Below are 14173 nucleotides of genomic sequence, written 5' to 3'. Positions count from 1 at the left end.
CAGACACCGAGTCAGGCCCATGATATGTTTGTAAATACCTGTCTGCAGATATGTATGGATGGGCATGGGTGTATACGCAAATAGGATGCAGGTTTCATCTTGTAACTACTATGGTTAAACTAAGTTTGTAAACAGCAAGAGAATACGTGAATACAAGTGCTCCTAGCAGCTGCATATCTCTCTGGTTCCTCCCTGCAATGTTTGCCAGAGGATAGGCTACCAGGGATACCAAAACAGGAAGAATGCTCTTGTGGAGCTGATATTCTCAGAGTTGCAGTGTCAACTCTTTGTAACTTTCAGCCCAAGGACTCCTGGCTGATTATTTTAAGTGTCATGGGTTTACACTCCTTCTTTCAGACATTCTTTTCCTGCAGTTCTGCTTTGCACAGGACAGTAAGCACAATATCTTCTAATGAGGTGACTCAGGATAATACCACTGCAACTGGCCTATCCAATATTCTTTCACTTGCACTTCCTTGGAGTAGCCCATGCTCCTTCTTTTCTGCACCATCAAACTGCAAATCCTATTTAGCAGGTTGTCCTCTGAGACAAAGTCTTCCATTGTTCTACATCATGATATCACATATAACTCCAATAAAGAAGACACTGGGCAAAAAATCACCATTATATTATGCAGCAAACTAGACAGATGGGACACAAAACCATGATTATTTATCACTCTACCTCTACACCAGGTTTTAGAAGTGATGACTTAGATATTTTCTAGATCAATATTAATAATGATTAGGATAGTCTCAGAAAAAGGATACTGAAAGGGTACAATCTACTAGAGACTTCTGCAATTTCTCATTACTTTTTGATTACCCTAGTTAAATGCTTTCAAAAGTAATTTAATATGAACTATGTTAATCAACAACAGCATTAGAGACTGAGATAATATTTCCAGAAATAAATGTCATGTTATAATTTTTACTGATGAAAATCTTTTTCTACCTAAAACAATGAAGACTGCCAGAGAAATTAGACTATCATCTTCTCATTCTTTCCTGTTGCATCCTACTTTAGACCTTGCATAATTTTACCTTATCTATAAATCCACTATGTCATCTGCTTGATATTTTGTATGTAAGTGCATGGGAATGTTAACCAAATCCTCCACACTTATCATCATTTTTCAAGTTTTAAGGCAAAGATTATAGTGTCACTGACATTGCCTTTCTTGCTTTTGCTGTCACAGAAAATAAATTTTACATGGTATGTCCTTGAGAGGGGAAGGATTAGAATTATTATATTAACAACTACACAGGAAAGATTTTGGTAATATCCATCAAAGATTCCTACAGGAAAAGTTGTCAGATGTAAAGTACTTGTACCATTTGTTCTTCACTGAAAGTTCCTGGGGCAATGTGAAACATTATACCAGAATTTCAAAATTTAGGAAAGCATTACTTGATAATTTTTTGCATACCTATACAGACTGGTGGGTTGGGCTGCCAGAAGTACCGATTTTCTACCTGAATGCAGGTTATTCTCTCATCTCCTTGCAATTCATACCCAGGGTCACACTGAAAAATGACAGTGTCTCCAGGTTCTCTCCCATCCCCATTTCTAGTTCCATTCATGGGGACACCAGGATCACGGCAGGCAGTAGCTACAGAACCTAGCAGAGAAGAGAAAAAAATAATATAATTTTTTTTAAAAAAAGTCAACTTTTCAATTAATTTTTGCCGCATTACACTTTTTTTAATCAGGAAGCTCTGTAAATCCAAAATTTTCCAACTCCTAAGATTCTGAGAAATCATCCAACAATATACTGCTTTTTGCCATCTGCTTTGATTATTTGAAGTGCCTAATTTTTCATTTAATTTTTTTTTTTTTTTTGGAGGGGGAGAAAATTTCTATGGAGCACTGCAATATGTGAAAATGAGATTAGGAGATTTCCTAGTACCCTGGACACAGCACCTCTAACTTACAGGAATTTTTAATACGAAAAATAGAAAGAATGGATTAAAAACATCAAGTTGTCCAATAAGATCTACTTGCATACATCTTCAGTTCTCCACAATTCCAAAATTCTTAAACATATGTATTGTGTTACATATAATAGGGAATTTGGAAATTAATTTCCTTCATCCTTCATATACCCTTGTATATCTACCATGCTAGGCTTTTTTAATGCTATTGAAGAAATCACCTACGCAGAAAATACATACAGGCTTAGTCTGAGAGAATATACATTTACACATAATGGATAAGTATAGATTATTACTAAGATTACACAATCATAATGACTCCAAAAGTGAAAGCTTTATAGATGTTTAACCCAGATTTAATAGATTATGATAAACATGTTTTTTAACATATTATACACCAAAATATGTAAGTTTATGTGAAAAGTAAGCTCATCAATGTTTACTTAAGTAAATATTATTTCCTGCTCTGATTATGTAACTGCAACATGTTATACGTATTGTGATCAAATGACAAATGTCAGAGTTGCCCATGGAACTAGACCTACTGAGCTCAGCAAGCACAAAGTGGCAGTAAGATTTATTTCAGATGCCCTCTTTCCGAGGAGATAATAACAGCAGACAGCAATGTATTAACCTGAAATGTGCACCATTCATATATTTGCTGGTTTTGAAGAAGTGATCCTGGTCTAAATAAAGGAAAAACAAGTATCTTGTTTTCCAAGACATACTTAATAAAAAGTGATAGAATCACAGATTCATAGAATAGTTTGGGTTGGAAGGGACCCTTAAAGGTCATGTAGTCCAACCCCCCTACAATGAGCAGGGACATCTTTGATTAGATCAAGGTTTCTCAGAGCCCTGCCCAACCTGACCTTAAATGTTTCCAGTGTTGGGGCATCTACCACCTATCTGGGGTGTTCCTGTGTGTCACCACTCTCAATGTGAAAAAAATTATATCTTACATCTACTCTGAATCTTCCCTCTTTTAGTTTAAAACCGCTAGCCCTTGTCCTGTCTCTATAGGCCCTGCTAATAAGTTTTTGCCCCATCTTTCTTATTAGGCCCTTTAAGTACTGAAAGGTTGCAATAAGGTCACCCTGGAGCATTCCCTTCTCCCAGCTGAACATCCCTAACTCTATCAACCCGTCTTCATTAGGAGAGGTGTTCCATCTCTCTCATCATTTCTCTGGCCCTCCTCTGCACCGACTTCAACAGGTTCATGTCTTTCCCGTACTGAGGAATTCAGAGTTGGATGCAGTTTTCTGGATGGGATCTCACCAGAGTGGAGTAGAGAGAGGATCACCCTTGAATGACCTGGCCATGCTTCTCTTGATGCAACCCATGATGTGATTGGCTTTCTGACTGTCACTGCACATTGCTAGCTCAAATTCAGTTTTTCATCCACCAATATCTCCAAGTCCTTCTCAACAGCGGTGCTCTTGATCCACTCTTCATTCAGCCTGTATCTGTGTTTGTGATTGCCCTAACCACCATGCAAGAATTTGACCATGCCCTTGTTGACTCTTATGATGTTCATATGGGCCCACTTCTCAAACTTGTCCAGGTCCCGCTGGATGGCACTTCATCTGTCAAGCATACCAACTGCACTACTTAGCTTGGTGTCATCTGCAAATTTGCTAAGCGTGCACTCAATCCCACTTTCTGTGTCACCGATGAAGATATTAAAAAGTACTGGTCCCAATATGGAACCCCGGTGGGAGAGTACTTGTCAGTGATCTCCATTGGGACACAGAGCTGTTGACCACTACCCTTTGGAGGCGACCACCTAGCCAATTCCTCATCTACTGAAAAGGCCACACATCAAATCCATACATCTCCAATTTGGAGAAAAAGATATTGTGAAAGACCATATCAAAGGCCTTACAGAAGCCCAGAGAGACAACATCCACAGCTTTTCTGTTGTTCATTGATGTAGTCACCCCACTGTAGAAGGCCACTAGCTTGGTTAGGCACAACATGCCCTTGGTGAAGTCATGCCGGCTATCTCAAATCATATCCCTGTTCTCCACATGCCTTAGCATAGCTTCTGAGAGGATCTGTCCCACGATCTTCCCAGGCACAGAGATGAGGCTAACAGGCCAGTAGTCCCCAGTGTCCTCCTTTCTACTCTTTTAAAAAATGAGTGCAATATTTCCTTTTTTTCCAGGGACTTTATGTGACTGCCATGATTTTTCAAATACATGGAGAGTGTCTTGGAGACTACATCAGCCAATTACCTCAGGACTTTGGGATGCACCTCACGTAATAAAAACCCCACGAGAAGTCAGCTATAATCAGGAAATTTCTTCCTGGAAAAATGGATTTTTTTTGCCCTTATTCCTCAAAGATCAAAAAACTATTTCTTTAAAACATTAGCTACTGCATAATAAATTAAGATAATATGGGATTTTTTTTTATAAAATCATTGAAGTGTTTTAGATTTCTGCTTTAGACATAATTATCAGGACTCCTGTTTATATCCTTAAATAAGATGTTGGGTTTTTAATTTAGAAAATATATCACTAAAACATGGAATTACTTAGTTTCACTTCACTAGACTAGCAGGTCTTGCAAATATTGCATGCAAGATAATGAGGTACTGGAGACAGATCCCACAGGAGTGAAATCACATAAAATTTGAAAAGCTTTATAATGTTAACACAGGGCAGAAGTCAAATCCTTACGGCAAACTTAGTCTGAGGGAAGTAGCAAAACCAGTCGTATATCAATCTTCTTTCCTCTCTGCTGAGAAATCAGACACACTGTATCTTTTGATTAGTGTTGGCCAGTCAGAGCAGTGCATATTGGAGGGAAATTCTGCTTTACCCAGTTAAATATTACTTGTCTGAAACCTTGCCATAAATGAAAGAAACACTTCTACGCCTTATTTAAAATATGCAGAAATAAATTCTAGAAGAATGGGGGCTGATACTAACACAGAATTTGAAATCAGTCTTGATGGCTCAAGAGATAAAGTTGTTGTTGTAAAATTTATTACCTGTACATCATATTGTTCTTACTAGATTGTATCGTTCTGCAAAATAATTTAATATGGCTGAAAAAAAGAAGGTAAAGGGCCACCCAGATCTATTTGGAATTCCTGATACAAACTGTTCAGGGATTTTTAATCACTTAGTAATAATTACACAAATTATCATGTGAGATACAAGTGCCAAATTGGAAACCTTATTTGCCATGTATTGTAGCCTTTTTGCATATTAGCATATCTGTTCAGCCTACTTGCTCTTTAGACTCTGTAGCCAAATCGGTAAAACATGGATTGGACTGGTATTTGAAATGGATGGAAAAAAGCCAGGTCTGCCAGGATCAGAGAGTGTCCATGACAAAAACCCAGATATCAGCTGACCATTGGTAGTGTTGACCATGAGTATTGACTTTGGTATTGTTACTATTATTAAAGATGAGGACAATGAGACCGAGTAAAATCTTGTCAAGTTTACAGACACTGGAGGATCAGTTGATATGCCGTAGTGCAGCAATGCTAATATGCAGGGAGATCCCAGTAGGCTGGAGAAAATTCCTTAAAGAAATTGCATTAAGTTTAAAAAAGGAAAAGCAAAGTCCTGCATCTGGGAAAAAACAATCCCATGAAACAATCGTGGAAAGCAGCATTGCAGAAAAGGAATAGTGAAGACAAAAATCCCTTTTTGGAAGAATGCAGCAAAACCACAAACAAAACTTATAAAAGGTGCAACAAGCAAAACTCCAGCTGCAGAAAATAAAAAAATGGTTCATCATGAAGGTGGTCAAACACCAGAACAAGTTTTCCAGAGGGACTGTGTTATCTCCAGTCTTGGACACATTCAAAAGCCTAAGCAGTCTGACCTGTTTGACTCTTTTGTAATCAAGGATTTGGACTAGAAGTCTCCAGAAGTCCTTTCCAAACTAAACTATTCTACAACTGTTTTTCAACTTTGCAAATTCGTCTTAAATACACACAGTCTTCACTTAAACATAATAATAATAATAAAAAAATGAAAATGCTTTAAGATTGATTTTTCTATTACAGCACTAGAAAGCAAAAGGCTAGTTCTCTGCTCCCACAGCGGAAGTAGATAAAATGCTATTAAGTCTGGATTTTTGGTTTTTAATTACTCAGTCCTTAAAAGTATAATTCACATTTTTTTTTCAGTTTGTTGGGAAATTTGCAAGGGTATCTTAAGTGTATCAATTCTAATTGAAGGATTTACAAAACAACCTGACAGAAGGTAAGCTGCTATTTTAAAACCAGCCTCAAATCTCCTAGAAAAATTTTCAATATGTCTATAAAAAAGAAATTAATGTATTCTCAACAGATAAAATGTAAAACAGGGAAAGAACACAGCATGCCATTAAAAGCACTAGGATTAATGAAACTGTATATTTATTTGTGCTTTCTTATAAATAAATAATATTTTTTTTACTTGCCTAAAATCTTTGGGAATTTTTTCCTACTACATTCTCTGTTAAAGTGCTACTTTAAGGAAACATTGTAACACCCCCCCCCCCCAACTTACATATTATTGCTAATACATGATATGTGATTTATTTATTTACATAATTGTGGGTCATTATCTTCAATATCTTCATCAGAGTAATAATATAGTGCTGGTTTCTTAGTCAAGTATACTGTAGAGCTACAAAGTTACTAACTCAGAATAATTAATATAATTTGTCCCAGAGTCTTTGGGGATGTGATTGCATAAAAATAGCTAAACACATGGAACAAGTCAAACATATGTAATTTTTTGACACATCTTGCTCTAATTTTTTCGGTTTTAGCTATACAAATATCTCTGATATTTGGATACTGTTGCTAAAAGCAAGCACTCCAAACAATTTTATATCTCCCTCTTCCATTTTAAGATATACACATGCCTCTAAAAAGCATGTCAACAATTGTAAGTAACAGATTTAGATATAAAACTTTAGCTGTCCTTTTAATTTGATAGTAATTCTAAATGCTCATAGAGGTTTATATTTATTTATTTATTTATTTATTTTTCTTATCCTTTCCCATTTTTTGTTCTGGAAATAGCTAAACATTATAAAATTCCTTATAAAAGGTCATTTTCATCTTCATTTTTTCCATTTGTCTTTTAGAAGGAACGTACGAGGACAACATATTTAAACACAGTTCCACATTTAGAGTGAGATCGAAGAGTAAATAAATTATTATTTTATAGTATATCTGATAACCAACTATGTTTCTTTGTAAGCATGTGTCTGAATTCAACTTAGTTAATTATGAGTGGTATTCATTTAACTTAATTTTGGCCGTGTGAAATTTAAGTGTCTTAAGAATAGGATTGTTTACAGATTCCCTCTAAAATCACTATCACAAAGAAGAAATGTCTACTTCTGCCTTAGAGAGTTAGCATTCTCATGTGATGGAATGGAATATATCAGTCTTTGTCCATTGAGAACAGAATCCTACACGAATAATATAGTAGGTGCGAATTCTCTGTCTTATTTGTTATAATAAACTTCATTTGGATTCACTTAGCATATATTCACCTCAAAAAGTAGACAGAAATATACTTTGTTTGTTTTTTGATCAAACTGTCAGAATAAGAATCTTTGAATACAGAAATAGATTTTGGGGGGACAAGGTTAAAAAATAAAGATAAAAGAAGGAAACTGAAGAATACTGAATTTCAGTATTGTACAAAATTATAGAATTGACATGTTTCTTGAGAGCTAACATGTATCAGCTGTGTATTCAAATGAAACTTCTGAACCAGAGATTTCTGTAATGTCTGCTCTACTCCTTAACTTTTATTTCATGCACCTGACTCTAGCCCACAACGACTAGAGTTAAAAACTCTTTGATTTAGAGAGGATCTCTGTTATGATTGTCTTGATAGGGTGAGTTCTGTACTGTATTCTCTGCTCTCGTTTTGCCTCATTATTCTGTTTATTTTTGAAGTATCTTTCTTAAATTATCTTCCTTTAGCCTATTTTTGTCTCCTTTTGAAGATCTATAGCTTTTTACTTATGAAGCGTACATTCCAAAGCAAGAACGTATTTTTTTTCCTGTTACATATTCACAGATCTCAATCACTGCTTTTATTGTTCAAATGTCATTGATTTTATTTGTATAAACTACATTCTAGATTTGAAAAAAAAAAAAAATTGCAAAGATGGTGTGTTACCAATACCAAAGCATGACAGGTGTAAAAACGACTCTGTGTGTGGCATGAACCTGTGTGTGATTGTTTGAGATATTTTTTTTTTCCTTAAAGAAGACAGATAAATGCAGAAACTTATTTTATGCTTTTTCTGGGCAGTGTTATGTTGGAATAATTACACTGCAATCAGTCCAAAGATTTGCAGATTAAGAACTTGAAGAGACAGTTCTTCACCAACAACTCTGGCTTCATGGTGGAGATGAATGAGACTCAAAGCTTAAACTGTTCAATAGGTGAGAGATTACTAGACAGATTAGACATGCAGAGCCTGTATGTCTTTCTGCATGGTCCAAGTGACAGAAAGTGTTTCTCGTTGATGGCAAGTTGAACATGAACACACAGTGTGCCCTGGCACCCAAGTGGGCCAAACATGGCCTGGGGTGCATCAAGCACAGCATTGCTAGACATTCCAGAGACGTGATTGTCCCACTCTACTCCGCAGTGGTGCAGCCCCTCCACAAGTAATGTGTGCAGTTTGGGGTGCCACAGTATAAAAAGGATATCAAGCTACTGGACAGTGTCCAGAGGAGGGACCACAAAACTGGTGAAGAGTCTTGTGGAGAAGTCATATGAGGAGCAGCTGAAGTCACTTGGTCTCTTCAGTCTGGAGGAGACTGAGGAGAGACCTGGTAGCAGTTTAATGAATCCTCACAAGAGAAGGAGGAGGAGCAGGTGCTAAGGGAACAGCAGGAAAATGTGCGAGGGGAGGTTTAGGTCAGATATTAGGAAAAGGTTCTTCACTCAGAGGGTGATAGAGCACTGGAACAGGCTCTCCAGAGAAGTAGTCAAGGCACCAACCCTAATAATATCCAAGAAGCATTTGGACAATGCTCTCAGACACATGGTACGAATTTTCAGGTTGTCCGATGCAAGGTTAGGAGTTGGACTCAATGATCCTTGTGTCTCCCTTCCAACTCAGGTCATCCTGTGATTCTGTGAACATTCACACTTCATTTCACACTTCAGAGATCATTGAGTTTGTGAACTAAAACTACAGATTATGTTTTGGTTTATATTGAGGCATGGTTTTGGAGTACATGAATTGATTCCTTTTGAACAAAACTAAACTGGAAGATACACTTGTGTACTACACTAGAGAAACATGTTCCTGAATATGAATAGTGTTGCCAGCAGTGTTTCAGTACCAGCTGTTTCAATCTATGTTTCACCTCTTTTTGTTCATGTTACTTGCTAATACAGAAGTAGACAAAGGACCCCCAAGTGAGACTTAATATCGGAGAGTCCCCTGTTCTGGGACTTCAGCCACCCCAACACATGGAAAAGTAGCACAGCAAGCTGTAGGCAATCCAGGAGACTCCTGGAGTGCATTGAGGAAAATTGCTTGGTCCAACTGACAGAGACCCCCACTTGAGGAGATACAATACTGGACCTTATGGTCACCAATACAAGTGAACTCATCAGTGACATTAGGATCGGAGGCAGCCTGGGCTGCAGTGATCATGCACTGGTGAAGTTCAAGGCCCAGAGGGGTATGGGACAGGTGAGGAGTACAGTCAGGACACTGAATTTCAGGAAAGCAGACTTCCATCTGTTCAAGGAATTACTCGATAGCACCCCTTGGGACATGGTCCTCCAAGACAAGGGAGCAGGACGGAGCTGGAAAATATTTAAGGAAGCTTTCCATAAAGCACAAGAGGGCTCAGTCCCCATATGCAGAAAATCAGGCAGGAAAGGGAAGAGACCGGCATGGCTGAGTTAACCTGCTGGTTAAACTAAAAAGGAAGAGAGAATTGCACAGTCATTGCAAGTAGGGACAGGTAACCTGGGACATATATAAAGCCGCTGCCAGGTTGTGTAGGGATGAAGTCAGGAAGGCCAAGGCACAGCTGGAGCTGAACTTGGCAAGGGAAATAAAGACCAACAAGAAGGGCTTTTACAGGTATGTCAATCAAAAGAGGATGATCAAAGAGAATGTACCCCCACTGATAGTGAGAAATAGGGATCATGTATCAACAGATGAGGAGAGGGCTGAGGTACTTAACAATTTTTTGCCTCAGTCTTCACTGATAACCACTCTCCTCAATCCTGCTGGGTCATGGGACAGCAAGATGGTGACCAGGGTAGACCTCCTCCCATAGAGGAGGATCAGGTTTGTGACCACCTGAGGAACCTGAACATATGAGTCTACGGGACCTGATGAGATGCATTGCAGAGTCCTGAGGGAATTGGCTGATGTGGTTGCCAAGCCACTCTCCATGATATCTGAAAAGTTGTGGCAGTCAGGAGAAGTCCCTGATGACTGGAAGAAGTGTAACATTGTGCCCATTTTTAAAAAGAGTAGAAAAGACAACCCTGAGAACTACTGACCTGTCAGCCTCACCTCTGTGCCTGGGAAGATCATGGAACAGATCCTCCTAGAAGCTATACTAAGGAGGACGCAGCATAGCTTCACCAGGGGCAAGTCCTGTCTGACCAATTTAGTGGCTTTCTATGATTGGGTAACCGCAGCAGTGAACATAGGTAAACCGACAGATGTGATCTATCTAGACTGTAAAGTCTTTGACATGGTCCCCCACAACATCCTTCTCCCTAAATTGGAGAGATATGGATTTGATGTGTGCACGATAAGGTGCAAAAGAAACTGGTTGGATGGTTGTATTCAGAGAGTAGTGGTCAATGGCTCAACGTCCAGATGGAGATCCATGATGAGTGCTGTACCTCAGGGGTCCGTACTGGGACCGGTGCTGTTCAATGTCTTTATCAATGATATTGACAGCAAGATTGAATGCACCCTCAGCAAGTTTGCAGATGACGCCAAGATGAGTGTTGTAGTTGCCACATCAGAAGGATGAGATGTCATCCAGAGGGAGCTGGACAGACTGGAAAAGTGGGCCTGTGAGAACTTCAGGAGGTTCTACAAGGCCAAGAGTAAGGTCCTGCACCTAGGTTGGGGCAATCTCCGTTTTCAGTACACGATGGGAGGTGATGTGATTGAGAGTAGCCCTGCAGAGAAGGACTCGGAGGTGGTGGTTGATGAGAAGCAAAACATGAGTCAACAATGTGCGCTCACAGCCCAGGAATGGGTCCACAGGAGGACAACAAAGATGATCAGAGGACTGGAGCACCTTCCCTACAAGGACAGGCTGAGTGAGTTGGGCTTGGTCAGCCTGGAGAAGAGAAGGCTCAGAGGAGATCTTATAGCAACCTTCCAGTACCTGAAAGGGGCCTACAGGAAAGCTGGAGAGGGACGGTTCATAAAGGATTGTGGTGATAGGACAAGTGGGAATGGGTATAAACTGGAGAGGGGCAGATTTAGACCAGACATTGGGAAGAATTTCTTCACCATGAGAGTGGTGAGGCACTGGCACAGGTTGCCCAGGGAAGTTGTGGATGCCCCATCCCTGGAGATGTTCAAGCCCAGGTTGGATGGGGCCTTGGGCAGTCTGATCTAGTGGGATGTCCCTGCCCGTAGCAGGAGGGTTGGAACTAGATGATCTTTAAGGTACAAATAATTCTGGAGATCTGCAGAAACCATTAAACCAGATTTCAGTCGTACCCAGGATGAGTTTAAAACAGAGATCTGTCTACGAATTTGTTTGATGTGAGCTATAGAAATATTTTGATATATGTTTTTTAATAATAAGGCAGGAAAAAAGAAAATAAAACAATTAACCATATTATTAAATTCTTGTAATTATTAATTAATAATTAATTATTAATTACAAGAATTAGAATTAATTTGTTGTAATTAAATTATTGATCATTCCTGCCTCAAAAATAATAAGTTTCTGTCAGTCTGAAGGTTTGAGAGTTCATAAGTTCAGGCAAATTCAAATGCAACGGTAACATCCTAAGATGACAGTATCATTCTCATGCAGGAAAGACACTTTCAAACATGGAATTAAAAGTTTGACAAGGCAGTAATAAACTCCACTAATGCTGGGAACAATATAATAAATGTCTCAGGACTTCTTGCTCTTAACAGTGATTTCTAAATTTAGTTTTTTAAAGGATGCCGAGCCTAATATCACTAAATAGCCTGAATCCCCAAACTCAGGCAAAAATATCTCTTAATTTTGATGAATTTGTTCATTTCTTCAGGAGAGAAAAGAAAGGGGAATTTTATCGGTTTATTTGAGAATTAAGGGAAAGAAAATAAACCTTTTTTTCCCTTTTTTTCTTTTTTTTACCCCTAAGAGCACAAAATTAGGGCAGAAGCTCTAAGCTTTCTAAATTCCAAGCTCTTCATAACACACAGCATGTCAAAAACAATTATTTCAAGCAGGGACAGGTAACCTGGGATGTGTATAGAGATGCTGCCCGGTTGTGTAGGGATGAAGTCAGGAAGGCCAAGGCACAGCTGGAGCTGAACTTGGCAAGAGAAGTAAAGACTAACAAGAAGAGCTTTTACACATACATCAATCAAAAGAGGAAGATCAAAGAGAATGTACCCCCACTGATGGTTGGAAATGGTGATCACGTATCAACACATGCAGAGAAAGCGGGGTGGGGGGGGTGGGGTTTGAATTGGATGATCTTTAAGGTCCCTTCCAACCCTAACTATTCTGTGATTCTATGATTCTATGATTCTATGACTATGAACCTATTTAAATCTATGTATTCTTCTAAACTCTGATTACTTTAAATAAAGTTTTTCTACAAACGGTGTTCTTTCAAACTTGTATCAGACTGAACCAATCCTGACAGACTGTACCTTCAAAATTCAAACTGTCCCAGACTGCACCTAACACCTTTACTCGTATGGGCACTGCATTGTCCTTGCATCTTTAATACTGTCTGTTTGACAATCAGGTCAACCTGATATGTGCTATCTCAAATCTCATATTTTTATACAACTTTACCTGAAAAAGAAATCATAAAATAGCCACAGTGTTATTATTCAGGCTTCTGAATAGAAAGCACTGCTGATATTCTTTTTTTTTTTTTTTTTTTTTTTGTCTCTTTATTTAACTTCTAGATCTAACAGATTTAGGTGCATAGACATTTTCTAAAATAAATCCTAACTGTAGACCCAGTTTGTTGATTTTGCATGTCTTCCTAGATTCTATCTAAGTTTGTCAGTTATTGTTTGAAGATTAACATGGGAAAATAATAAGAATAAAGTACAGAATCAGAATTTAATTTTGGACAACAAACTCCTTCAACAAAAAAGAAATTAACATTTTGCATAATAAGGGTTTTCTAGGTTGTCAATTCAAGTTCTCTGTTTACCTAACTCTCAGCTACACCACCTTAGGCATTTAACTTTAAGTTTTATTCCTGTCAGATTCTGCAACAGTAAGTAAGTCAGGAGGTGTAAGACAGATATCTATTTTGCATGGTAAAAAAGAAACAGACAACCCCTCCCTAAAACACAGAGATTAGTTAACTGAGGCAGATCAGAATTCAGATCTCTCCTGTTCAGTTTGAAGCAGAAGATAGACTACCTATTGATGCGGTTTCTCACACAGAACTTTCTGACTGCTTCAAGAGTCAATATCTCAGAGAGTGTAATACATAGGCCTAGTTTACTTTTCAGTTTCAAATAATCCTTAAGTATTGTAAATTAAATAAAAGCTTGGAAAGAAAATAGCTAAATCATCAGTACAAGGATCTGTTGCAGATCTTCCAATAAGAACAGACAATAGATGAAATTCTTGAATGAATTTCTGGAAGAAATGAAGGTGATAGCAGATTGGCTTGCATGTTGGTTTCGATTTGTATTGCATATGATTCTTTGTGAAATCCTGAGACTTACACTCTTGTGTTTCCAATAGCAACAGTTTGTGTGGCCAGTAATCATAGATGTTATAACATTTACCTGATCATTCAAGTCGGAAAACATAGATTACTTGGCAAACTACATACTTAAATATTATTTCATTTCTATTGTATTCAAAATTTTTATCCAGACTATTTTCTGCATTCTTTTGATTATCGATCAAAAGTATTTAGTAGCAATTGTTAACTGAACTTCTTTTCAAAGTATCATTTACATTGTAAATGTATAGTCTCACATCTTTTTTTGTGGGGGCAGAACAGTGGAGATCTACCTGGTTTCTAAGGGACTTTATCTAATTCTACTGT

The 14173-nt window shown here is 38.0% G+C and overlaps 1 protein-coding gene across 3 annotated transcripts in view; it reads right to left on the bottom strand.

Annotated features, from left to right (window-relative positions):
- Positions 1-14173, bottom strand: part of CSMD3 (CUB and Sushi multiple domains 3) — a 610540-nt gene that overhangs the window by 169041 nt on the left and 427326 nt on the right. For all 3 annotated transcript variants that reach the window (XM_054060149.1, XM_054060147.1, XM_054060148.1), the window contains one exon: positions 1430-1621. In XM_054060149.1, coding sequence (XP_053916124.1) covers positions 1430-1621 — 192 coding nt within the window. The remainder of the gene's footprint in view (positions 1-1429; positions 1622-14173) is intronic.

This window comes from Cuculus canorus, chromosome 2 (assembly GCF_017976375.1).
Source record: "Cuculus canorus isolate bCucCan1 chromosome 2, bCucCan1.pri, whole genome shotgun sequence".
NCBI lineage: Eukaryota > Metazoa > Chordata > Aves > Cuculiformes > Cuculidae > Cuculus > Cuculus canorus.
This window is presented reverse-complemented; position numbering and strand designations above follow the sequence as displayed.